At 44.9% G+C, this 25,856-nt stretch overlaps 1 protein-coding gene across 1 annotated transcript in view; it reads left to right on the forward strand.

Annotated features, from left to right (window-relative positions):
* The window catches only part of FDXR (ferredoxin reductase), a 34,651-nt gene extending 9,800 nt beyond the window's left edge, over positions 1 to 24,851 (forward strand). The window contains exons 3-12 of the mRNA XM_056867344.1: positions 8,460 to 8,555; positions 9,662 to 9,784; positions 12,586 to 12,699; positions 14,168 to 14,269; positions 16,938 to 17,045; positions 17,805 to 17,889; positions 21,012 to 21,211; positions 21,827 to 21,998; positions 23,066 to 23,239; positions 24,720 to 24,851. Coding sequence (XP_056723322.1) covers positions 8,460 to 8,555; positions 9,662 to 9,784; positions 12,586 to 12,699; positions 14,168 to 14,269; positions 16,938 to 17,045; positions 17,805 to 17,889; positions 21,012 to 21,211; positions 21,827 to 21,998; positions 23,066 to 23,239; positions 24,720 to 24,850 — 1,305 coding nt within the window. The 3' untranslated portion in view covers position 24,851. The remainder of the gene's footprint in view (positions 1 to 8,459; positions 8,556 to 9,661; positions 9,785 to 12,585; positions 12,700 to 14,167; positions 14,270 to 16,937; positions 17,046 to 17,804; positions 17,890 to 21,011; positions 21,212 to 21,826; positions 21,999 to 23,065; positions 23,240 to 24,719) is intronic.
* Positions 24,852 to 25,856: the final 1,005 nt, after the last annotated feature.

The raw sequence follows: 25,856 nt of genomic DNA on the forward strand, positions 1-25,856 counted from the left end.
TACCCCCCGCCCATTTTCATTTTGAAAGCTTCACTTGTTTTTCTGTTAGTTTCAATGGGAGATGTGTTTCTAGCTGTGACATCTTTGTTTTCCAATAGGTAGAGATCAAGTTGTACACCTGTATGCAAGGGATCCTTTGAAATATCAGGTGGACAGGACAAAGGGTCCCAGAATTCAATTAAAATTCTTACTTGAAGAGATGTGTATCGTACTCCCAGAAAGTAGGCAGTGTTTCAGTGCAGGCACAGTGAAGTGTTTCGCACCCAAAACAAGGCAGGCAGAGTTGGCAGCAGGCACAGAGGAAGGCACTTGGCGCCTCAAGAAAGGTAGGTAGCATAGGAGGGTGATTATAGGGGCTTGCATTGTGTTGGAAATATGTGAGTGCCTGCAGGAAACAGACAATGGAATATTAGTAGAGAGCCAGCATGGTGTAGTAGTTAAGAGCGGTGGTTTGGAGCAGTGGACTCTGATCTGGAGAACCAGGTTTGATTCCCCATTCCTCCACATAAGCGGTGGATGCTAATCTGGTGGATTTGTTTCCCCACTCCTCCACATGAAGCCAGCTGGGTGACCTTGGGCTATTCACAGTTCTCTTAGAGCTCTCTCAGCCCCACCTTCCTTCACAGGGTGTCTGTTGTGGGAGGGCAAGGGAAGGTGATTGTAAGCTGGTTTGTTTCTTCCTTAAGTGGTAGAGAAAGTCGGCATATAAAAAACAACTCTTCTTCTGGTAGTACTTGGTGGAAATTGCTTTAAATGTGCATGCAATGCACTGGGCGATGTGGACAGATGGACTGAACTGTTAATATGCATTCACTCAGTATGAGTGATGCACAAGGACTGAGTGTACATACAGCAGATAATGAGACCAACACGCAAGACAGTGATCCTTAAGAGGGCAAACCTGTGGAAGGTCAATAGGCTTAGACAGGAGTTACTGTCTGTAGGATTGTGCTGTAACTTATTCACTGGCAGAGTACAGAGTTAACAGGCTTGCACTAGAGCCAAGACTAAAGAGAAAGGAAAGCAAATGAAGGAAAAACCACACCCTAGCAAAAAAGAGTAAACCAATTACATTTTCTCTCATGCACAGGTCAGTTATATAGCTATGGAATGTGCAAAGTGCAAAAACATATAAATTCACAATGTTTGAGAGAATGGTACAAACGCAGGTAAAGTAACTGCAAAGATTGTGCTTGCATAGAATAGAGGAAGCCCTCCCCAAACCAGCAATGACTAGTCATTCTTTCCACAGTCCTCCCACCACTCATTGGAAAGAATACCTGTCATTTTATTCTCTATTGACTCTCCCTAGTCAGAAGTCTGAACTCTAGGGCAGTCTGGAGCCGGTGTAACAAATATTAAGAAATGTCAGCTTTCCCATTTGCTTTTGTTGTAGCAGCAGAAAAGATCTTTTTATTTTTCATTATTTTTCACAAATGCACATCTCTAATTCATGTCACACACATGAAGTGATGTAAAGCCTGTTGAAGTGTTGTGGCTTCTCCCTGAAGAACCCTGGGAGTTGTAGTTCTGTGGGAATGCTGGCTGGCAATCCCTGGTCCTTTCATTGAACTGTGGTTCCAAGGGTTTTCCCAGTTCGAAGTATCAAAGGGATTTCAAAACTGGGCTAAGTGAATTTTAAAGCTTTTTACCTTCTTCTGCTTTAAGCTGGAGCAGCTCATTGGTCTGCTTCCAAGATGGCGCCGAGATAGGACGCACTTGCTGCAGCTCTCACCAAGTCAAATTTATTTCACCTTCTTAACTGACTTATCTCTCTGTCAAGCAGTGGTTTTGCTGCTGGGGAAGCTCAGGGAGATCACTTTAATCTATTACAGACTGAGGGAAGAGTTCTTGGGATATCTTTGCGGTAATAAATTAGGAAAGACTTCAGTTGTGCCGGGCCATAACAATCCCAGCTCTAACTTCAAACGACAAGCTGGTAATTCCTTCATAGTTTCTATATCTGTTGCGCAGTCTCATTTATATGTTATGTACAAGCTCACCATAAATAGCTTAGGCCAGGGGTGTCAAACGTAAGGCCCGAGGGCTGAATCCGGCCCCTTGAGAACTCTTATCCGGCCCGCGAGCCAGCTAAGGTAGCCACCGCCCGCCCCCCCAGTCCTGATCAGGGCTGGCGAGGCATGGCCCGGCCCCTAGTAACAATTGAATTCGACATCCTTGGCTTAGACAATTTAATTACCATGAAATTTGCAAAACAAATAATGGGAGCTAGCAAGCGTGCACGGGACTTAGAAGACGTTTGTGTTCCCCCGTATATAAGCAGAAGAAAATGGAAGACTGCTTCGTAACAGGAAAAGACATAGCATTCAATGTCTCTAACTTCAGTTGGTATACTCCTCTGGCCGATTGTTCATCAGGTCCTCCAGCCAAAACATTTAATATACAGGACGCTGCTGCTATGCATACTGATAATTTATTGCTTTAAGCCAACACTCCGATCTCCAGATGAAGGTGGATGGGCAGCTAATGAATTCTTAGGTCACAAGGGAAGTCTCTTGAGGGAGCAATAAAATCCTACCTATTGGTACTCTGCTTACACTTCTATCCGAGTTAAAATATTCTTCCTTCAGTGATCTGTGTTTCCCACAAAAAACATTCTTGTTTTTTTATGTTAGAATATGGCCATTGCGATCAGCCTTTCAGTAAATATTTATTAGCACCATGTTAAAATCCACTCATCTGTGGGCTATTTAGCAGGTTCACATGAACCTGGCAGTTAAATAGGATTTCTTGTAGTCGTCTTTTTTCTCTCCTAATGTTTGCTGAATCCACAGTATACTTGTCTTTACTCTTTGATTTTTTTTCCTTTGCTGTCTAATCATGCTGGAATCAACCTTCTAGCTTGATGCCCCAATGCCATTTTGTCTTCTGTCACTGAAAGTGTCACCTTGCTTTTATTGAGATGATTATCTAGGGGAACAAATTAGTTTAACTGAGGGGTTGGTCTTGTATAACAATCCATAATTCCTGTCCCTGTTGTATGCCTGGCCCCCTTCTTAATTGATTTCAGCAGTAAAATCAATTACAATTCAAAAGTGACTGCTGTGGTCAGACTCTGCAGGTAATGAGTGTGTCTCGTTCTTCTTCATATTCTTCTTAAGGATCATGGGGATGTGATGAGAAAGTACTTCCCTGCATTTAATTTCCTATGTGCTTTGGCTAGGCAGGAGGCCACATTTACAGTGCCGTTGGTCCAGGGCTAATTGGCATTTCTGTTGCTTGGTAGTTGGCTGCCATAAAATGGAGGAGTGGAGAACAACGCAAGCTGCTTTTCTCCCAACGGGGAGAAAAGCAGGGTATAAGTAAATGAAGTAAATACATAAGTAGTGTTGATAAATGGTTATTATCTGGGGGTGACAGATGGGCAACAGAGACAGCCTTGCCCAGCCACTGATGAGTTAGGGTTGTGGAGAAAGTGTTATGGCCTCAGACCAGACCCTAGGCAATCCTGGGACACCCCCACATGGTGTACAAGGCCACAGCTGGTGTGCTACGATGGCACCCTGCCATGTAGCCAGAGACGACAAGGGGTCTCCTGGCAACCATTTTGGTTGTGCAAGGCTGAAGCGAGCTGACAGGGTCTGAACAGCAAAAGGTGAGCCATACCCTCCTAGGAAAGGAACGTTTGCAGCGTCTGAGCAAAGACAAAGAAGCCCAAGATAAGCCATTTGTGTCTCTATACCCTTCCTGCAGCAAGGCTGCTCACTCCCTGGCAAATCCTGTCAGTTCATTCTGATGCACCTTAATCTCATCCTTTCTCCAGCCAAACCCTTCAGTTACTCATCTTCCGGACCCCACCTCAAATCTCCAATCCTATGCTGTACACTTAACTCTCAAGTACCTCAGCCATCACCGGGAGTTGCCAATTGCAGGGAAACCATGCCTCCTCCTCCTCCCTTCCTTGGGTATAAAAATATTTCCCTTTGCCATAGTGGCTGGCTGCCATTTACACAAAATTTAAGCTCTACACCTGGAGTGCAGTCCTTTTCCCCTCCCCCTCTTGCAGTTGCCATTCTGGAACCTCCTTGTGCAGGAAGCTACCTATGGCCCACTTGGGAATCTCAAACCTTTACTTTCTTAGCTCTGTATGTGTTGGAAATTGTGTGTGTGTGTGTTTAATTTTAATAAAACCCTTAAAATGCATAAAACCTCCCTCGTTATTGGGTTGCTCTCCATCTGGCTAGCTCACCTAGGGGCAGAATTGGTTAAAAAGATCCCCACGCCAGCCTCTCACATAACTCTATCTAGTCTCCAGCTAATTTCCCCAAATAAAGGAGACCTCTGTGCTTGGCGTAACAAAAGGAGCAAAGGCCCGGCCACATCAAAGCCCAGCAGGCCTGGCACGTGCCCAGAAGGGAGGTGGGCCTCGGGCAGCAGCCTGCCCCTGGGAACAGGCCAGGGGAGGAGGCTGGCACCGGCTTGGCTCCTAGGGCCTGCGCATGCCAGCAGAGTAGCCTCTTAAAACCTTAGTGGAGGGCCCAGCCAGGGAGGCCATTGGCCCTGATTCCCTTCAATCGTTGTGGGCCTGCTCCTGAAGAGAGGATATTGGGGGCGTACAGGGTCAGCCTGCCCCCGTGCAATCCTTTAGTAGTCAGTCCTATAGAGATCTGAGAAGAAGGGCCAGGCAGGGCATGTCTTTGCAGCCGAAGAGGGAAGGTTCAGGGTGCAGCTGAACCCCCCCTCCTCTCCATAAATTGAGGCCCAACCCTTGGGCTTGGTGAAGAAAGGATGCTGGAGGGCATGCCTGCCCTGGGCTCTGGCCCGCAGGAGTCAAAGCCTGACAGTTATTCAAAGGGGTCTCTCCATGAGCTGGAAGTGTTAGACCAGACATACCGTGGTAGTTGAAAAGAACCTGAATCCCATGTTTGGTTGTATTATATGGGACAGTTCTAGAAGCTGGGTTACAGAGTTTTAGGAATTGCAGATCTGGCCATACCTCTGTCTTTGTAACTAAACATGACCCTATTCCCTAGTTTTCTGCTCTGCTTTCTTGTTCAGCTGGTAGTCTAGTTCTGAAATAAACCTTGGTTTCAGCCTTCTGATGCCTACAGCCTTCTGGAATGTATTAGGGTGGGCAGTGTATGAGGTCCATAAATTCTGCACCTTGTATCCAAGCATCCAGTTCTGAAGGCTTAAAGGCATTCTGGTTTTCTGAAGAATGAATGGCAATTTCTGCTGATTTACCCTGTCAAGGAGGCGCTGAGCTGGACAGCTCCCAAAACTGGCCCACCCTGTAAGGTAGACCACTCACAGGGTAAGTCTTCAAATAAAATATACAAGTGAGAGCAAATTACTTTGGTAGCAGTAGCTATAGCAGGCCTGGCCAAGGTAACTTGGATTCAGATCCAAGTCACCCAATGCAAAGCCATACCACCCAAATGCAAAGACATACCAAAATATAATTAATGTGTTTTATTAAAAGGATGTGCAGGAATATACAAATGAGCAAACAACAGCAAGAATAAAATAATAAAGGCTAAATAACTAGTTCTAGATACTCACAAAACAGTGGTTCCTTAATCTAAAGGGTACTTAACAAGGCAGCATCCAAGATAGTTTCAAAATCCAAAATCAACAGGTGTTCAGCTGTCCTGGCCCACCCAGTCAAAAGGCCGAGCCAAGCCTTCAAGCTGTTAGCGCCACCCACAGGTTGTGCTAAGGTTCGGCCCTTGGTGCTTTGTCCAAGTACAAAATGAACCAGAGGCAAAGGCAAAAAAGTAAAATCTTTAGTTTATTGTGCACAATAAGGCCACTGCTAGCAAGACAAAGGCTGCTAATGCAGAGAGCATTGGATACAAGCAAAATGTCATCTGATATACCTTTTGGGTGGTGTGTAGTAATGCACCATTATGACACACACGTAACATACAGCAGTTGTTTAATATAATAATAAAATATACTAATGACACATGAGCTAGTATAATCAATATATTGGAATGTGGTCTGGGAATGCATTGACTGTTGGGGTCTCTTTGAAATGTGTAGACACTCTTTGAAATGCGTGTTGTACTGATATGCATAGATGACAGATTGTCATCATTACTTCAGGACATTCATCCATTAACATACCCTTCAGATACCCACTGTACTAGCCTTGCGATGTTCTATAAACAATGGACATCAGATATCTCTGTTGGTGCCTCAAATTCTCTAGCTTATGCATAATATACTGTTCTTTACAGAAGCTCCCTTTGGCATTTTCTCAAGGAGCCTTCCCTGTCAGCATTCCTTTCCCACAACATTCCTTCCCAGTAGGGCAGAGTGTAATCATGGCATGGGTCTAACATGGCATGGCCCCTATCAAAGCTATGGCAAGAGCTCCAAGTGGGCTACTTTATTTATCTATTCTAATCCGTCCTCCCTCAGGTCGACTAAGCATGCAAAACTAGGATGAAGGATCTCACTTTATGCCTTGCTGCCTGCACTGGCATGATTCAGGCTAGCCAATCAAGAGTCACCCCCATTATATAATCCACTTGACCATTTGTGTTGCTTTCCAGGTAAAGTAGCCAATCAGGTGAGATTGCCAATAAGTATCTGGTGTTCTGCGGATACCTCAGATCCAATTGACAGTCTCCCATAAATCCTTGCGTTAACTAGATGGAAAGTGTAGGCTTCTAAGGGTGGCCTGGAAACCTTTAGTGTTGGTTGTACTCCTTGCACCTATGAACTGCTTCCCATCCACCCTTACCTCTCTCTCGGAGTCACTGTCAGTTTGGCCTTGGTGCTCAGAAATCAGGAATTTTCCATGTTCTGCAGGCCTCATGCCTGAACCAAAGTTTTTTTTGTAATATTTTTTTTATTTTCCAAAACATATAAACACATGCATCAACAATAATAAAAATAATTAAGTTGAGAAGTAAAAAAGAAAAAACAATTATTGTTGAAATTACAAACATATTTAAAATAAAAAATTTGACTTCCCCTTCATCTCCATCAATTTCTTTATAAATTTAGATATTCTTTTGACAACAGTTCTAATCCTTATATTACTAAATAATTATGAATATATAATTATATTTAAAGCAATCATAGAAAATTCATATATATATATATATATATATATATATACATATATATATATATATATATATATATATATATATATATATATATATATATATATATATATATAATTCATAAGTATCTATTATCTGTCATATAATCAATTATTCCAGTAAGTATATATTCAATTATAGAAGCATCCTTAAAAATAATATAAAATGGATTAGATCAGAGAATAACCCTCAAATTTCCCCATTTACAATTCATTTTCACAGTACATTCTCCAAGCCTCCCACTCTCCCATAAATTGTATATTGTCTTTTTGGTTTATCAGTGCTGTAAGTTTAGCCATTTCCACCAATTCTAACATTTTTTGTATTCAATCTTTTTTGTCTGGAATATTTAGCTGCATATACCAGTCTTGCAGCCGTGGTGGCATACATTAAGAATGATCTTTGAGTCAAAATAGAGTTCGGTATCATACTAAGCAACATCATCTCTGATGTTTTAGATATATTGATCTATATTATTAGTCTTATTTCATTGTAGATCATGTCCCAATTTTTTTTTGCTTTGTCGCAGGTCCACCACATGTGGTGAAATGAACCTGTTTCTACATTACACTTCCAACATTTTGGAGACATTGTATTGTAAATTGTCGCCATCTTTTTGGGTGTTAAATACCATCTATAAATCATTTTATAAATATTTTCTCTTAAAGATTGCGCAAGCATCATTTTCATATCTTGAGACCAAAGTCTTTCCCATTTATCCAATAATATATCATGGCCCAAAGTTTATGCCTGAACCAAAGTCTTGAGTCTGAACATGAGACTATGGGGAAACCTAGTCTCATGACTTACCCCTCCCATTGTAGGCCATTGATCCCCTTGAAGTTTTGTTCTCGTGGGTAAGTAGACCCGCAGGAACAGCACAGGAGAAAAAGTGAGGACTGTAGGAGGAGACTGTAGTTGGAAATTGCTCTCTCAACCCCCCCTTTCGAAATCTTATGTGCCCTTTCAGTTTTCAGAATGTGTGAGTAGATACAGGCCACTGTCTTTGGACGCTGGGCTTATTTGAACTCCAAATCAAGTAATGTTATTGATCTTTGGTATTCTGGAGTTCTCTTAGTGCTGACTTCAAATCTGGATGCTTCGGCTGCTCTATGGAGCCATTTAGATTAAATGTCACCTACTGGAGGATCCTTTTTTTCCTTAAAGAATAATGCAGAGACACAACATATGAACATATTTACATGATTAGTGTTGGCAAAAATTGGCTTCCAAGTTGTCAGGTTGAAAGGAGAAACAGGAGTTGCATTAAAGCACCACAAATATATAATAACCTCAATGAATGCCCCTTTGGCTTTTGTTTGCTTTTTGTCCTCTTGGGTGTTTTATGTTCTAATGAATCTGAACTTCTTCTTCCCCCAGCATCACAGACAGGCTCAGGTGGACATTTATGAGAAGCTGCCAGTTCCCTTTGGCCTTGTTCGTTTTGGAGTAGCTCCAGACCATCCAGAAGTCAAGGTCAGTACTGGTCAGTAAAGGATGGGGTGCACAATGAGGAGACCAGAGATTTGGAATTGGTTCTCATGGCTTGGGCACAGATGGCTATTTGAATCTCTCACTTCAGTCATTAAAACCTTTCTTCCATTCTGCCAGGAAGAGAGGCTTGGCATATGAGCCATTGGGGGCACGTGGGCTAGAACTTGAGGATTTGCTTGTCAGGAACATGTCTGAGCAGTAGTGTGTGCGAAAAGGTTCATGGGGTCTTAGTACAACAAACACTGAACATGAGTCAGCAGTGTGATGCAGTAGCTAAAAAGGCAAATGTGATCTTGGGCTGCGTCAACAGAAGTATAGTGTCCGGATCATGCAAAGTGATGGTATCGTTTTACTCTGCTCTGGTTAGACCTCACCTAGAATACTGTGTTCAGTTTTGGGCACCTACCTTACAGGGTGTCTGTTGTGGGGAGGGGAAGGGAAAGTGATGGTAAGCCGGTTTGATTCTCCCTTAAATGGTAGAGAAAGTTGGCATATAAAAACCAGCTCTTCTTCTTCTAGAAGCTGTATTGTGTGCGCACCTATGCCTTCACGTGTACAACACTTCATTTCTTTTTAGGGGGTTAGGTTTTGCACCTGACCTTTTGATTTCACAAGGCCTTTATAAATCTTGAAAGGTAATTAACCAGTAATGTGTGCTACCAAATTTTGGAAGGATAAACCTGGTGTCTAAACAAGGTCATCACTGCTCTGCCTTCGTTATTTCCTGTGAATAAAAGTCCCTCAGTGGGTAACTTTCCACTGTTTTTCCATGAGGTAAATCTGATGTTGTAAAGCAACTGAAATGCTACTGGCCATTGTGTGCTGGGGGGGTGGGAATGGATTTACCCTTTTTGTGGCACAGACTGGCCTAGAAGCTATGGATAGCAGCATTACTTTAAAATGAGATATTCTACTAGTTGGCAGATAAGAGTCTTGGAAGAAGCAGCATGAATCAGAGAGCGAGATGCTGGCTTAGATGCCACAAGGTCATTGAGGGATCTTTTATCATCCATAGACCTTGCAGCTGGGTTCTGTGGGAAGAGAGGAATTGCTTTTCAGATGGCGCTTCTTTTGACCTCTCCCAACAGAATGTGATCAACACGTTCACTCAGACAGCACGCTCTGATCGCTGTTCCTATTACGGGAATGTGACCGTGGGGAAGGATATCACTGTGAAGGAACTGCAGAAGGCTTATCATGCGGTGATCTTGGTGAGTTTGCTTGCCTGCGTGTTGTCATATGAAAGAGAGAGAAAGAGAACAAGGGGGTGGAGAAAAATGGCAGGTCCAAGCAAACCCATGAAGCTGCCTTATACTGAAACAGACCCTGGGTCTATTGAAGTCAGTATTGTCTACTCAGACTGGCAGCAGCTCTTCAGGGTCTCAGGTAGAGGTCTTTCACACCACCTACTTGCCTAGTCCCTTTAACTGGAGATGCCGGGGTTTGAACCTGGGACCTTCTGCATGCCAAGCAGAGGCTCTACCACTGAGCCACAGCCCCTCAACTTATAGAATATAAAAAGACATAGAATATATAAAAATCGAGTTTGTCACATCACACATGCCTTTCACAGCATCCGGGACCAGGTTCTAACTTTTCTCCATGGGATTGGGCCCATGGAGGAATTGCATTGCTTTTGGGGTGGGGGGGTTAAAATATACAGCAGGCACAAGTGAGCTTTTCTTTGCTTTTGATTAATTCTGACTGTTGGGAGCAGGATAGCCCCACCGCCAAGTAACCCCATTATCTGAATCAGAAAACAGGTTTGCTGAAGGCATGGAAGAATAATTGAATGCTGTAGTAACCTGCTATTTTCTGTTCTCAACTTTCCTTTTTAAAAAGAACTAGTTACACCAACCAATCTCATTAGTTTATTAATAGTGTAGTAATATGTTGAAGGGCCCCGTGGCGCAGAGTGGTAAGCTGCAGTACTGCAGTCCCAAGCTCTGCTCACAACCTGAGTTCAATCCCAACCAGGTAGCCGGCTCAAGGTTGACTCAGCCTTCCATCCTTCCAAGGTCGGTAAAATGAGAATCCAGCTTGCTGGGGGTAAAGGGAAGATGACTGGGGAAGGCACTGGCAAACCACCCCACAAACAAAGTCTGCCTAGTAAATGTCGGGATATGACGTCACCCCAAGGGTCAGGAATGACCCGGTGCTTGCACAGGGGACCTTTACCTTTTACCTTAGTAATATGTTGGAAAACGTTCTCCCATCCCTAAATGTTCTTGTTGGCTTCTGTTTGAATTAGTCTGTTTTGCTTTATCTTCCATCGTAAATACAAATTTGAGAATCGTGTCTGCAAGCTTATATTGATTATCAGTGCTGTGCAGAATGGTGGGCCATTTTGGTTTTAGGCCAAAAACATTTCTCATTTGCTCCAAATGTTTACCTTTTTCATGCCTGCCTGCATCAATTGGCTGTCCCTCTTGATGACATTTTTAAAAGCTTGAATCATACTCCATGGGATAGTAACTGTAATCAATAAGAGGTAATAACGTGAGTGTGATGGTGTCACAGTGCTACATAGCCAATCAGATTTTGCCTACATGACTGTGTCATTGAAGACAAATGAAGTCAATTGAGAATGAGTCTATGCTTCTATCATTTCATTGCTTATACAGAGTGGATGCTGCGGAGGTGGAGGTGGGCATCCAGCTACCTGTTAGACAAGGTTTCAGCCCGAGAGTTGGGAAGAGGTACTCCCATTGCCAAGGACTGGCTGCTCCCATATTGTCCAACCTGCTGGTTAAGATGTGCTGATCAAACCCTACTTTCTCTTCCCACTCTTTCAGAGGTGACATGGGTTGCAACCAGAGACAGGGCTTTTTCAGTGGTGGCACCTTGCATTTGGAATGCTCTCCCCCTTGAGGCTAACCTGGTGTCTCCCTTACTTTCCTTTAGGCATCAAGCCAAAACATTTCTCTTTACCTGGGCTTTTAAATAAGAGGTTTTATCTTTTCCAGCTCTTTTATGGTCTGTCCAGATCCTGAGGACTGTTTTATCAGTATCATGTTTATCAGTATCACCTTTATGTTGCTTTTATTCTCTGGCATGCTCTTATTGGCTTGTCATTTTTTTTTACTTGTTTTGTTGGTTTTATTGGCCTGTTTTGTTGTTTTCAGTTGTGAGCTGCCTTGAGCCGTGTTCTGGAGAGGTGGCCTACAAATTCTCTAAATAAGGCCACCTGATTGATGCTTCCCACTCTTGCAACTCTGCAGTCATTTCATTGCTTGTCCTTGCGATTGTCAGCGGGGAGAGCATAGCAACTGGGCTGGTGTTTCCTGCCTGCTGCCCTGTGGGGTCTGCGTGTCCTGTGCCCTTGCTACTGTTAACTGGGTGGCTGCCATCCTCACCACTCTCTTCAGTACAGTGGGCAAACATGTTTGTCTCCTCTTGCAACGTCCCCTCCCCAGACTGCTGAAAGTGTTTTTGTGTGTATGGAGGGTGCCTTTTTTTACAGCTGCTGAAAGTTTTCATAAAGAGTGCGCTCTTTTTGAGTTCCGTTCTATCCAATATTGATTCAGTGATAGAACCTCTGTGACAATGTGACTTTCCCCCTTTCCGTAGAGCAATACCTTTGAAAAATTTCATAATGGCATACAAGAAATCTGTAAGAAATATGGTACAGCCTCCACATGAAGCCTGCTGGGTGACCTTGGGCCAGTCCCAGTTCTCTCCAAGCTCTGTCAGCCTCACCTACCTCACAAGGTGTCTGTTGTGGGGAGGGGAAGGGAAGGTGATTGTAAGCCGCTTTGAGACTCCTTAAAGGTAGAGAAAAGCAGGGTATAAAAACCAGTTCCTCTTCTTCTTCTTCTTCTTCTTCTTGCCTGTTTTTGCTTACTGAGTTTTCCTATAAAACCCTAATGGATTTTGAACTCTTTAGAAATGCTTTTCAGCATGTATTCTTCTACGGGTATTTCTCTGTGGAAGTAATGTCAGCTATGTGTATATCTGAGTGTGAGACTTGTAGCCTGGAAAATGTGTGTGCCTTTTTGTTCTTTCTGTACAGAGCTATGGGGCTGAGGACAATCGGACCCTTGGAATTCCAGGGGAGGATCTCGCGGGAGTTTATACAGCCAGAGCCTTTGTGGGTTGGTACAACGGCCTACCTGAAAATAGAGATGTAAGAAGATGTAAGCTTCTCTTTCCCCATCCCCCACCCTGCCTCACTAGACTTTCTGCATGTTCAGATACAGCTATCCAGCTTCAGATTAGTGGCTGAAAGGCCTGAAATTGGAAAAGATTAGCAGACGTCAAATTAAATCCTCCTCAGATTTACAAATGTGAACAATTTGCACATCCGTAAAAAGGGGATTAGAGCTGTCTCCCTCTTTGAGAGGTGCCATGAGGAAAACTGGAAGGGACGCTTATGCCCTTAACATGAGGGAAAGGTCTGGACACTTCACACAGGGTGTTTTACCCACAGAGGTGTAGGAATATTTTTAAGTATTCTGAATAACTATGGGAGGGAGCAGAGTCTGATCTCACAACCCTCTTTGGCTTGTGTGACTGATGAAATCTGCTGCTTTGTCTAAGTTGTGTTATCTGTGTTGCTGTATACAGTGGTAAAAATACTTGTACAAAGTTGTTGTGGTTCCCCGTAGGATAACCAGTTCTGTTCCTCATTAACCTTGTTTGCCTAGAGCTGGACAGAAGCTTATTCTATCAGAGTATGTGTGGATGCACATGTATGTATACACATACATGGAGAGTGGGTTGTAGAGTGAGAATACTCTCTTTTGTCTTACTGTGAAGGCATAGTGTTGGTTTTCTTGTGCAGTAGAGAACCACTTTCTCCCTCAGCATTAGTAAATACAGAGTCAGACCATTGGTCTGCCAGGGTCAGCATTGTCTACTCTGACTGGTTGCAGGTCTCCAATGGAGACTTTCCGCATCACTTGCTACCCCGCCTGCTTTAGCTGGGGATCCAGGAATTGAAACTGGGACATTCTGCTTGCAAAACAGACACCCTACCACTGCCCATGGCCCCACCCCATATCTTCCTCAGCAAGGAAGGAATATCACAATCCCCCTCCTTGTGTGTCCACACTGCTGTAGGTAGACAGGGACGAAGCTATAAAGTAGTGTCTGATGTCGCCATATTGGGAGATGCGTTTTCAACAGCATGTTAAATATATAACCTATACTGGATGATGATGGGTCTAAATGGAGCTTTATAGGTGGGGAACATGTCTGTTTGCCCTGGGCATTGAGGCTGTATGGAATCAGAGTATGGCCATGAGCTCCACTGAAGGATGCATCCCATGAGATGACTATTTTGTAGAAAAGCCATGCGTATCCTGTGAAGTATGACTTGTCCCACTGTCTGCATTTTGGTGCCTCTATGTGTGGCAAAGTAGGTGTTTGCATTTGTCACATGCACTTGATTTTACTGTAAAGAAGAGACACGCAGTGGGGGGAAACAGTCTGCTAGAAAGTGGCCCTGAATGTTGTCCCCAAGGCATAACTTGTGTGAGAACCTATCAGAAATTCTGTGTTGGGTTGCCTTGATTAAAAACTTGGGGTGCGCCTGTAGGAGGCCGGGAGCTAGCTGGAGTGGTGGTTTGTGAAAGATCTCTCTAACCTTGTAGCTGAAGCCGGACCTGAGCAGCGAGACAGCGGTGGTCCTCGGACATGGGAACGTGGCTCTGGATGTTGCAAGGATTCTCTTGTCGCCTCTTGAAATTCTTAGGGTGAGTCAAGAACAAATGCTAGCTGCAGTGCAAGGATGTGTAAGGTATTACTTAAAACTATCAGAAATCCCGTTTGGATTAAAGGAGGACTCTGGCACCGAGGTGGAGCTGGGCAGAATCTCTCATTAAAGCAGCTCCGTGAAAGCAGCCGGCTTCTTGGCTTCTCGCCTCGCAGATAAGAGCTGGCCTGCTGTTGAGCTCTGTGGGAAGGTTGTAATCCGGCATCTGCCACCCAAAGAGGTGGGGGTGGGTGGGAGAGCAATTGAAGGAGCAGATAGGATCAGGGCAGCGGATCACTGTGTGCGCTCAATATGAGGTCCTGCTTTACCAAGGAAGGGAGAAACGGGATGTGAGAAAATCTCTCTTCTCATTTTCTGAGACTGTCTGCGAGAAACGAGGCATTCTCCTTAAATCCACGGTGCTAGGACTGACACGCTGTCACTGTCAAAACAGATAACTTTTGCTTCGTGTTCTGCTGCTTTTTAAGCACGCTAAATACTTGAGTTCTTGGCTTTTATCAGCCTGCAGCCACAGAGGATAGAAGTCTTAACCTGTGGTTCTCCTTAGAGAGAGGGACTCTTCTTTCCTCTTCTGCTTCTCCCCCTTATCAAGGGCATTTATGGAGCTATTTTTCCCCTCACTCAGTCCCTGTTGGGAAGCTGGGCATCTTCTCACGGAGCATCAAAGAGCTGGTGAACCTAGAGGTTATCAGTGTGAAAGTCTACGCGTCTCTTCTGTACGAACTGCAGAAAGGCCCATTTTAAAAAAAAAAGACAAATGGAATGTGCTCGTTGTGGCAGGTGAAGGATGAGAGCTTTGGCTTTCCCCCTTTAGAGATGCCTTTAGGTTGTGTGGGACATGGCAACAACTCTATCTACATCAGGGGTGTCAAATGTAAGGCCTGAGGGCCAAATCTGGCCCCTTGAGAGCTCTTATCAGGCCTGTGAGCTAGCTGAGGCAGCCACCCACCCCACCCCAGTCCTGATCTGGGCTGGCGAGGCATGGCCCGGCCCAACTAAGTGACATTTATGTCATATCTGGCCCTTGTAATAATTGAGTTCGACACCCTGATCTACATCATGTGTTCTGGAATCACGTTCGATATCTGAACTAAACACAAGGGGGCAGTATCCATTATTTTTTTCATGCGTACGTGTTGGGGAAATTAGTAGGCGCTTTGAGTTTTATCTGCTCTGCTCCCCTCACCAGCATCTGCAATTGGCCTTTCTTTCTGTCTGGACTAAATCCAGCGATGAAGCATTGGCTAAAATGGAGTTTGTTCAACTAGGGAGCAAGAGACAGTAAGTATCTACAAGTTATTCTGTGACTTGTAAAGAGTAAAATGGCAGAGAATGACAACAGGCCCGTTCTGTGTCTCATGGATTTTGCCTTGCAGTGCCGCAAAGGACGGAGCTCTCTTGAAATGAATGAGTTGGAAGCCCTAGAGGTTCTGCCTGCTGGGATCGTCCTTTTCTTTCTTTCCTCTGCGTCGAATTCTAACTACGGTCGAAGGCTTTCACGGTCAGAGTTCATTGGTTCTTGTAGGTTATCCGGGCTGTGTAACCGTGGTCTTGGAATTTTCTTTCCTGACGTTTCGCCAGCAACTGTGGCAGGCATCTTCAGAGTAGTAACACTGAAGGACAGTAGTAACACTGAGAGACACTGTTACTACTCTGAAGATGCCTGCCACAGTTGCTGGCGAAACGTCAGGAAAGAAAATTCCAAGACCATGGTTACACAGCCCGGATAACCTACAAGAACCAATCTAACTACGGTGTTTGTGAAGCTTCAGGATTCCATTTTAATACATGGGCGATAAGGGGTCATGACAGGCAGGTGTGGGTATGTGGGGTTCAGAGAATGGGGCAATAATCTATAATGAACTGTACAAAACACAGAAGCTCTGAAACCTGAAGACTCTCCTTGTTTTCTGAAGACTAGTTTCAGTTTTACATATTGGATGTCAGTGCAGGAGGGCACGTATAGCATTGTTTCTGGATAGTACGTGCAGATACACATGAACACATGAAGCTTCCTTATACTGAATCAGACCCTTGGTCCATCAAAGTCAGTATTATCTACTCAGACCGGCAGTGGCTCTCTCCAGGGTCTCAGGCAGAGGTCTTTCACATCACCTACTTGCCTGGTCCTTTTAACTGGAGATGCTGAGGATTGAACCTGGGATCTTCTGCATGCCAAGCAGATGCTCTGCAGCTGAGCCACAGTATATCTTTTTCCTTGCAAAATGCTTATAGTTGGTGATCAGGAAAGGAATTGTTTATTTTGCAATCAATAGCCATAGCTTACGTATGGGCATGCCGTACAGCCGAGTGAAGGGGTTTTTGTGGGGTTTGGCTTCTGTGTACGAAATATAATTGATGATAAGGCCATGTTCAGACTTCAGACAGAGCTCCCTGCCCTGTGTCCTTCATAGGATATCGCTCAATAAAAATGGACCAAGAAGCAGTAATTCAAAAATGAAGTATGATTGGCAAAAAGGCATTCAGATATTTTTGATTAATGCAGCACTGAAGCATTATCTGTGTAAAGCGCTTTGCATCAAGGAAGGCTAATGTGAACTGGAGGGCTGATGAGGATGTGAACGTCTCCAGTCTCCCCCCATTACCCTGCCTAATCCCCTGTCTTACTGCCATTTCCTTTTGCCCAGAAAACGGATATCACTGAAGACTCACTGGCAGTCCTGGCCCGCAGCAAAGTGAGGCGGGTGTGCCTTGTAGGGAGGAGGGGTCCTCTCCAGGTGGCTTTCACCATCAAGGTAAAAAATACAGCGTTGGCATGCTTGACCTTCCTTGTAGCTGAAAATATTCCCCTTGGCCCGGTCATCCCTGGGGCTGGCACGTTACATTTGATCAAACCCCAAAAAAACAAAAGCATGTGGCTAAGGGACAATACTCACAGATTTAATTATGTACCAGCATTATAACTATATATACTGACTGAAATACATCTAAAGTAAGAAAACACAATTATTCTACTGGCATAGAATCAAGAGTCCATACACAATCCTTGAGCTTGTTCTTCCGTATGTTGTGGATATCTCTTCAATGATGTAACACCAGTAGATCAGTTCATAAAGTTATAAATCATCTCTTCAGTATCGGTGGAAAAATGGCTATAAATAATCTCTTCAGTACTAGACAGGTTGCCAGTTCCTGATCATGTTTCATAAAAATCTTCATCAGAGCTTCACATCAATCTTATTTGTCCAAAATGATACATAATCTGACAACTCCTCATTCCGTTTACATTTGATGCCAGGAGTTTGTAGAAAAGACTGCCTTTCAGTTTTGCAGACAAGTGCCAAATGGAGAGCATGGAAACTCTGACATCTGGATGTGCTATAATTCAGAATGACGGTTATTGGGTTATCTTCTCATTTAAAAAAAAAAAATTGAGGGGGCAGTTGTGCTTGGGCTGATTGTCGGAAGAACAGCCTTCCAAGCATTGCATAGATTTCTGAAATACGCATGTATGGAGTAGGGAAATGTAATGTCTCTCTTTCTGAAAACCTCAGGAGCTGCGGGAGATGATCAACCTTCCTAGTGCCAGACCTTTCCTAGATCCTGCAGACTTCAAAGGCCTTGGAGATGCTATCAAGGGTGAGGATCAATGTGGCTTGTTTTTAAGGGGGGGTGTTTTCCTTGGTTTCAGCCCTTTGCAGAGCTGTGCCCTGATCCCAAAGCCCTTTGCCGAATCCTATGAATGTGAGAGCTGACTGCAATTGCTAAGAAGGAGAATGCAGTGTGGGAAAACCCTACACACATCAGGATCTCTCCAGGATCAGAGGAGCATGCCTGTTAGGTTGCTGTGGAACACAGGCAGGATGGTGCTGCTGCAGTCGCCTTGTTTGTGGGCTTCCTAGAGGCACCTGGTTGGCCACTGTGTGAACAGACTGCTGGACTTGATGGGCCTTGGTTTGATCCAGCATGGCCATTCTTATGTTCACATGCTCAGAGGCATGGAGGGGGGAGAATTGAGTGCCTGCAATAAAGTAAGTCCTTGGATTGGCATGACTTGTATTGGAGAAAACAGTTTCTTCCATGAAATCAGGAGCTGTTTGTATCAGAGGCCAGATTGAGCCCAGGTGTGGGACAGCTGTGTGAGAAATTGCGATTGTCACCGGGTAGCCTGGTCAGGCAACTGATGGCTTTATCAAGAAGGCCACGGGAGGAAGTGAATGTGATCAGGAGCCAAAGGAGCCAAATATTTCATTTGTGCCGTTTTACCACACTCAAGTCTGGTGAACAATTTAACATACTAAAACAAGATACAGGAGACCAAACAATAGAGACGAGCAGCATTTTCTCACGCCGGAGTGAAGAGGGGGATGGCCTGTGCTCCCTTGCATCAGGCAGATAGAGAAGCTACCTCAAGAGAAGGTACCCAGGTCTGGATTCCAGGGAAGGGGTGTGAGGGAATGGGGAGAAACGCTGTTTCAGTGAAAGTACAAGGCGTGAGGTGATGCCCTGAGGGACAGGGGGAGCATCCATTCGATCAGCTGGACTCCTTTATGATTCTTACCCCTTTTCCTTGAAGCTGGAGCTTGAGATACATCACTGGTTTAGCTGTTGAGCCAGTGTGGTGTAGTGGTTAAGAGCGGTGGTTTGGAGCGATGGAGTCTGATCTGGAGAACCGGGCTTGATTCCCCACTCCTCCACATGAGTGGCGGATGCTAATCTGGTGAACCGGGTTGGTTTCCCCACTCGTACACATGAAGCCAGCTGGGTGACCTTGGGCTAGTCACACTCTCTCAGCCCCACCTACCTCACAAGGTATCTGTTGTGGGGAGGGGAGGGGAAGGTGATTGTAATCCAGTTTGATTCTTCCTTAAGTGGTAGAGAAAGTCGGCATATAAAAACTAACTCTTCTCCTTGATAGTTAACATTGTTTGGCACTTAGTACTTTGTAGATCAGGCATGTTATTTTTTAATGGGCTGTGATTGAGGATGATAGAAAGCATCTTGGGAATCCCAGGGGGGCTTTCACCAATTTTCCCCGACCCCAGTCACCAAACGATTCAGGAATTGGCCATGATATAGATCAGGCTTGTCCAACCTGCGCCCCCTGGGCCGCATGTGGCCCAGGACGGCTATGAATGCGGCCCAACACAAAATTGCAAACTTACTTAAAACATTGAGATCAGCTATCGTGAGTGTTAGTGTATTTTATGTGTGGCCCAAGACAATTCTTCCAGTGTGGCTCAGGGAAGCCAAAAGATTGGACACCCCTGATATAGATAGACCTAGAATGGGAAGAGGTTTCATTCACTGTGTTGTTAACAAGCTAAACATCCCCCTGTACTTTGCCTGTGTTTCTGACAGGCTACCTCTGGTAATAAACTGACTGGCTCGACGGGTGCTGTCGGGATGAACTGCAGTGCTCCACAGGGCAATGAGCTACAGCAGCAGCTGTCTAACCTTGAGATGGCCGAGGGCCAGCGACTTCGCAGAGGCTGCTCCAGACAGCAGGAGGGTGGCTGCCCTTTCCTTAGGGGCCGCTCCCTGCATATCCTGATTGTAGAGTGCTGAAATTCAGGGGGGGGGGGGAATGAGAGCGGAGGGATTTGTGGCAGTGGAGTTGCAGTGTGCTCAGAGGCGGGTTTTTATGACATTAAGTGGAAGAGACTGCAAGGTTAACCATTCTAGGGGGAGAATAAATAAATACTATGTTTAGACTGCTGCTTTATCTCAGCTGGTTTTTGAAACGTCGATACAGCTCCTCTGACGGGATTTGGGGGGTAATTTCAGACTTGGGGAAAAAAGAACTGTGCAGGGCCTGAGCCGACAACAGAATACGATTACTTTTGCCAGCTTAAAATAAAAGTCTAGAAATACTGGATTTCTCTTCTTAAAATTACAGTTTTAGTGAACACATGAAGCTGCCTTATAAGGAGTCAGATCATTGGTCTGTCTATGGCACTATTGTCTGCTCTGAATGGCAGCGGCTCTCCAGGGTCTCAGGTAGAGATCTTTTATGTGATGTACTACATGATCTACTGGAGATGCTGGGGACTGAACGTGAGCGAGTACCTAATTAAAGAGGTACCACTCTCCTCCATCAGGGTTTGTTGCAATGTAAAGAAGTGCATGATTCATTAGTTTAATACTACATTGGCAGTTGCCAAGTTTTTTCCCAGTCAGTTAAGATAAAAAATACTAATTTTCTTATTGGTTAGCTACATATCTGTTTTTATAGAGGGGGGTAGGGGGAGGATGGTGCTGCGTTGTTTTCTTTTGCCCCAGAAGGTCAGACCAGAACTTTCTGACGGAGTGGTTCCTCAATGGAACAGGCTTCCTCGGGAAGGTTTTTAAGCAGAGGCTAGATGGCCATCTGTCAGCAGTGCTGATTCTATGACCTTAGGCAGATCATGAGAAGGAGGGCAGGAAGGGTTGCATCAGTCTTTGGCTCTCGTGGCCTTTTCTTGCATGCCCAGGGTAGTGCCAATCACCACTTTGGGGCTGGGAAGCAATTTTCCTCCAGGCCACATTGGCCAGGGATCCTGGAGAGGTTTTTTGGCCATCTTCTGGGCATGGGCTAGAGGTCTCTTGTGTGTGTGTGTGTTGGGGGGGGGAGGTAGTTGTGAATTTCCTGGATTGTGCAGGGGATTGGACTAGATGGCCTTGGTGGTACCTTCCAACTCTATGATGCTATGAAATTAGATGGCTGAACTGTGATCTGCTGGGTCTATTGTGTTCTTCTGCAGTGCTCTTTTAATTTGCAGATGTTCCCAGACCTAGGAGACGGCTGACTGAGCTGATGGCCAAAACGGCCTTAGAGGAGCCTGGGGAAGAACTGGCCGGCCGTTGGGCTTCAGCCTCTCGAGAGTGGAGCCTGAAGTTCTTGCGCAGCCCGCTGGAAGTGTTGCCTGCCACTGACGGGAAGCGTGCCAGAGGGATCCGAATGGCTGTCACCAGGTTGGAAGTAGGAGCTCCTAAGTTGCCTCCATGCCAAAAAGCTTTATCCCCCCCCCCTTTCCTCTTCTGTCTGGCTCTCACAGGCTCGCTGCAGCCTTTTAGTTTGGAGATCCCCCCCAGGAGCCCTTCGGCGTTAAGCTAAAGACAGCTTTATTCTCCCAGTCTAATTAGAACCACCAATGTAACTGCCTGCTGCCTATGAGCTGAAATGGTGGCTTCTCAGCAAGCCAGCACTATGTCTCCCCAAGGAGCCACTTTCTGCATAATGGTTTGGGGAAAAACCCCTCCTGTTGGTATTGATAGTTGTGATAAGAGGACACTTACATGTCCTGGTGGTGGGGTTGCCATGAATATGAAGGAGCTGAAACAGAGGTAATGCTGCATCTGCTGTTGGGATATTTTGTTATTTCTTTATTGTAGCTGCCCTTCCTTTAGAATACTCGGATCAGCTTGCGTCGGGGCTCTTCGGGTGTATGGTTTTCCCTCCCAGGCTCTGATAAAAGGGTCCACAAGTTCACTACCATTTTCTGGCCAAGATGTCAGTTGACACCGTTGGCACAACCAGATGCCCTGCCTAACCTTGCCCCCCTCTCTTCTTCGTTTCTGCTCCCGGACGATGCAGAGTTCAGGAGAAACGGTCAAGGCAGTTCCCACTGGAGAAGTCGAGGACCTGCTGTGTGGGCTGATCCTCAGCAGCATCGGTTACAGGAGCCTCCCAATTGACCCGGCCGTACCCTTTGAAGCCAAGCAAGGGATTATTCCAAACAATTTGGGCAGAGTCCTTGGCGCCCCAGGTCAGTACGGCTAAGGCCACATGTGTAATTGAGAGTGCTGTGTGGTGGAGGATGGGATGCTTTGGCAGACTGCTCAGAAGAGCCTGTGTAATGTAGGCCTAGAGTGCCTGCCTTGGACTGGGAAGATCTGAGTTTGAATTCCATTCTACCATTTATCTCGCAGGATGATCCTGGGCCAGCCTTGTGCACTCAGTCTACCATTTATCTCGCAGGATGATCTTGGGCCAGCCTTGTGCACTCAGTCTAACCTACCTCACAGGGCTGTTCTGAGGGAAAAATGAGAGGGGAGGCGGTGCCATGTATGCCATCCTGAGATGATTGGAAGAAGGGTTAGAGTAAAAATAGGAGTGACTGGCCAGGATAATTTGGACTGTAATTGTTAACTGATCGATAAGCAAAATAGTTATTGTTTTGATAATGTGTGTGTTAAGTGCCGTCAAGTCGCTTCTGACTCATGGAGACCCTATGAATGAAAGTCCTCCAAAATGACCTATCTTTTGACAGCTTTGCTCAGATCTTGCAAATTGAAGGCTGTGGCTTCCTTTATAGAGTCAATCCATCTCTTGTTGGGTCTTCCTCTTTTCCCGCTGCCCTCAACTTTTCCTAGCATGACGGTCTTTTCCAGTGACTCTTGTCGTCTCATGACGTGACCAAAATACAATAGCCTCAGTTTAGTCATTTTAGCTTCTAGGGTCAGTTCAGGCTTGATTTGATCTATAACCCACTGATTTGTTTTTTTGGCAGTCCATGGAATCCGTAACACTCTCCTCCAACACCACATTTCAAAGGAATCTAGTTTTGATAATACTTCAAACTATTTTGGACCAGTTGTGCAAATACTGGTTCAGCTATGATATTTGACCCTGAGTGAAGCTTTTTCTCAGATCAGCAACAGACATACCATGGTTATCTTGGTCTCATAGAGAGCACTATAAGGTCCCTGGCTGTTGCTTGGCTGTGTTCAAGCTAAAGAATTGTGTTAAGACAGGTTAATGGAATTAATCTTCGCACAAAGACTTGGGGGTTTTCCTTGGCTAAACTGCCTGTTGGTCTGTGACGCTTTGCAGGGCTCTACTGCAGTGGCTGGGTCAAGCGGGGGCCTGTGGGTGTCATCCTCACCACCATGAATGACAGCTTTGACACTGCTCAGTCTGTGCTGGAGGACCTGGGGTCTGGCTCACTGGATGTTTCGAAGGCCAAGGAAGGCTTTGAGTTGGTGAGAATCATGCTTCAGTCTCGAGGTGAGTGTGTGTGGGGAAACACATCTCAACCTGTAATAAGCCAGTTGACTTGGTTGGCTGATATATCTCACCTGACGCCATGTTGGCAATTGTGGCAAATCTCCAGTTATTCATTGTGCCTACCTAAAGGGAACAATGGTACTGCCAACCAGAGGTGATTAAAGAAACTAACAATCCCATGCTTCAGGCTCCCAAAATAACACCATGGGTTTGGAAATTCAGATTGAAAAACAATAGTTATAGGTGTCTGGGAATTGGGTTTGTCTTCACATGGTTCTTCTAAAATACACGTTGTTAGATTGTAAGTCACTTTGTTCTTCACGCTTGATCGTGATGTTTAATTACTTCGCTTACAAGTTGTGTTACTGAGGCGGCTCATAAATAACAGTAATTCATGTCACACTCTTCAGAACTCTCTCCACATCCGTGGGAATACCCACAATCAATTTTGGTTTTTTGTTCTAGCTTGTAATGAGCATTCCTGTCCTAAACATCATGAGCGCTCAATTCTACTCTCTTCACCCAGGAACCACAGTCTGCTGGACGTATAGAATCTAGTATTATTGTTAAGTTACTTAAGTGTGCGGTTTGCTTTGCAACATGCCTATCGATGTGCTTTGAGATGGGCTTTGTTCTATGTTGATAGGTGGAGAATCAGCTGCATGTGTTTATACCGAGCCAAACTGTTGGTCCATCCAGCTTAGTATTGTTTACTTTGACTGGCAGAGGTTCTTCAAAGGCTCAGCAGAGGAGTATTTCATGTCATCTTCTGCCTGATGCTTTTAATTGTGTCAGAGACTGAACTAGGGACCTTGTGCATGCAAAACAGATGCTCTACGACTGAGCCCCGGTCCTTCCTTCAATTTGTGCTAGAGACCTGCCTCATGTGTTTTCTGCAAATGACTGTTTGCCAAATGGCAGTGGTGTTTGTGTCGAAAATGAATCATAGGTGAAGTGGTCCAAGTTAGCAAAGCTATGAGAGGTGATGTTATAGTTATCACTTTCCAGTGTGTAAAACCTGGAAAAGGTCAGTATGAATATGTGCTGTGTGTGTGCGTGTGTGCGTGAAGCATCACTGTCAGAATGTGAAAGGCTACTGGGTTGGGATTATTTTTATGGTGATCCTTCTCCAACCTACCTAAGAATGCATGAGGAAGCCCGATTGGGTTATTTACAGTCATTAAATGCTTTTATTTGGTGTGTGCACATATGTTCCTTATAAACCAGTTCTTCATTTTTAAGTGAACCAAAAGTGCTTCATTGCCTAAGGTAGTTCATTGCCAAATCCATTTTAGCCACCCTCTTAAATCAGCCTAGTAACTGACATGCCAAGCATTCCTTTTACTCAGCATTTGGTTCTGCAGAGGCCTTTACATAGACACCATGTGGGCTTTAGGGGCTTCCATGGGGATATAATTTCTGTGCCTTTGGGGAGCGGGTTGACTTGATCTTTACATTCTCATTCGCTATGATCTGACAGGGATCCATCCCGTTTCCTTTTCGGATTGGGAGAAGATTGATGTTGCCGAAGTGGCAAGAGGCAAGCTGGCTGGGAAGCCTCGAGAGAAGATAGTGGATCCGCGGGAGATGCTCGAACTGACTGGTCGCTGAGCTGGGCATCTGCGCTGTGTGAACTGGCCACGTTCATGCTGTGGCCCTGTCTCCCTCAAAAATACTGTCTCTACAGAAGATTGTGTTACTCCTCAGCCTACAGATATTCTGGAGACCCTGAGACTGGGCTGGTTCTGGATTTCTAAAGGATGTGAATTGGTTAAAAGCTTGTTGTTATTATAGGCTAGGCAGCAGTTCTCAACTGCCTTGGCTAACTGCCTTAGCCAACTGCCTTGGCCATCTTGTTCTCTCCTGACCATGAAAGTTACTCCTGAGTAGATGCTAGTTGGATTCTGCAGTTCTATGCAAGCAGTACCTTACTCTTCCCTCTTCCATAATTGCTTTAATGATTCACAGGACCCCTTTGTGGGGCACACTACGTACATAAAAGTTTGATTTTTAGGGGTAGGTGCCTTAATAATTCTTTTTTTTCTGTTGTTTTGCCTGGCTCCAGTTTTTTATATTGGGCTCATATGAACCATTTGGGAAAGGCAAAATTGGGCCTCAACTCTTTCTTGAACAAGTTTTCACTGGTGCTTACTTTGAGAGAACAAAAACTTCCATAGAACACTCACACTAAAATGTGCAGAGCATTCCATTTTTAACCTGATGGACTTGGTGGGCCTTGGTCTGATCCAGCATGCTTTTCTTATGTTAAAAGGAACCTGCTTCAAACATGCTGGACATGACAGGAAAGCCAAACATAAGGAAATTCAGAGAGGAACTAAACATCTGCATAATCATGGGGACATGCCAGACAGCAAAAGAGAGTGTTGCTACTCTTTTTCCTACAGCATGAAACTCAATTTCTTCACCTCCCTGATTCCTATAACTTTGATGTCATATTGCAATGGAAGGTATTTGTATAATCTTCTGAAAATAAAGCTCTTCCTCAAATAGAAGGTTAGCCTGGGTCGGCAGCCTTTGCTTCTGTGCCTGATCTGGTGTGTGGGCTTTTGCCTTAATGTCAGTTTGGTGACCTGTTGTGGTAACAAGCCAAAGAGCT

This window comes from Euleptes europaea, chromosome 1 (genome assembly GCF_029931775.1).
Source record: "Euleptes europaea isolate rEulEur1 chromosome 1, rEulEur1.hap1, whole genome shotgun sequence".
In the NCBI taxonomy this organism is placed as follows: Eukaryota; Metazoa; Chordata; class Lepidosauria; order Squamata; family Sphaerodactylidae; genus Euleptes; species Euleptes europaea.